Source organism: Nanorana parkeri, unplaced genomic scaffold (genome assembly GCF_000935625.1).
Source record: "Nanorana parkeri isolate BGI_ZX_2015 unplaced genomic scaffold, ASM93562v1 scaffold1233, whole genome shotgun sequence".
NCBI classification, from domain to species: Eukaryota; Metazoa; Chordata; class Amphibia; order Anura; family Dicroglossidae; genus Nanorana; species Nanorana parkeri.
The window spans coordinates 446809-448040 of NW_017307501.1; the positions used below are offsets into that span (position 1 = coordinate 446809).

Below are 1232 nucleotides of genomic sequence, written 5' to 3' on the forward strand. Positions count from 1 at the left end.
AGCGCTGACTGGCAGAACGAACGGGGGAGGGGGCGGGTACAGCTGGCTCTGCCTCACGCAGCTGGGCGGATCCAGACATAATTGTCACCAGCTGCGGCGTCTCAGTATACCGCGAGCTGTAGCTCCCTATATACTGAGCCTAGGGTGACGGGAGGACGCTAGTTTGTGTCCTCCCGTTACCCTAAGGAGAACTATGGGGAAAACACTGACCCCATAGTTCTCCTTTTTAAAGTTCCTGTAAATTGTGACATTTGGGGGTTTTATTGTCATTTATAACTATATTTTCTTTTTTGATGGGAGTTGTTGGAACCTTTTTTGTTGCCATGTCTCCGCCTCCACTAGGAAGCGTTGTTGGATTGGGGATGTTGGGGGGAGTAGTAGTGTGATTCTCATCTGACTCCTCTGTCCTTGTCTTGCAGTTGGTCCTCCGTACTGCCTCCACCTGAGGGTGAAATTCTACTCCTCGGAGCCCAACAACCTGCGAGAGGAACTCACACGGTCAGTGTCCCGGGGATTGTGGGAAATTCTGATAGAGGTCATCCACCTGCAGCTCGCTGTCCAGGCAAAGGTTGTGCGGGGGGGGGTCTTTGTCCTGAAGGCTCCGTAGCTTTTAGTTCTGTATAATTGGCCCTTGTAGACGCTCGGGAGTATAAAGTCAACTTTCTGAAAAGTCGCTTCACCCTAAACCGGCATTCCACAGAGTCCCTTATACTTACCAGGCTGCCCCCAAGGTGAATGTGAGCAGAGATGTTTGTTTTCGGTAACCGGGAGCATGACTTGTGGTTACCTGTAACCAAAATATCAGCTTTGGGTGGATAAAGCCTGTATTGGGCAGCTGTGGCATTCATCTGTGTGGTCACCTCGCATATCCTCCAGCATGCTGGCAGTTTATTATCGCTTCGATGGCGGCCTGGCATCTCTCTGGGGCCGCTGCTCAGTGACACAGCCAGCGTATCCCAGTGTTACCCCATTAAGGTTTTATTGGCCCCTCCCATTGTGCTCCGCCATGAAGGGACCAATTTATAGGGTCAGCGCTGTGTTTATAGAGGTGGAAAGAATCCTGTGTTATGTATAAAGGAGACTCCTCAATGCAACGTGATGGGAGGTTCTATATGGCTGACGGTGCCGTCTCCACCCTGTTGTGTAAAGTTCCCTCAGTGACCACAAAAGACGGGCTGGACCATGTGGACGATATAAATCATTTACAGGTGGAGCTGAGGGAGGAGGAGATG

General features: G+C 51.0%; 1 protein-coding gene across 1 annotated transcript in view; it reads left to right on the forward strand.

The window, feature by feature from the left end:
• Nucleotides 1–1232, forward strand: part of EPB41L5 (erythrocyte membrane protein band 4.1 like 5) — a 73041-nt gene that overhangs the window by 17837 nt on the left and 53972 nt on the right. The window contains exon 5 of the mRNA XM_018568717.1: nt 420–502. Coding sequence (XP_018424219.1) covers nt 420–502 — 83 coding nt within the window. The remainder of the gene's footprint in view (nt 1–419; nt 503–1232) is intronic.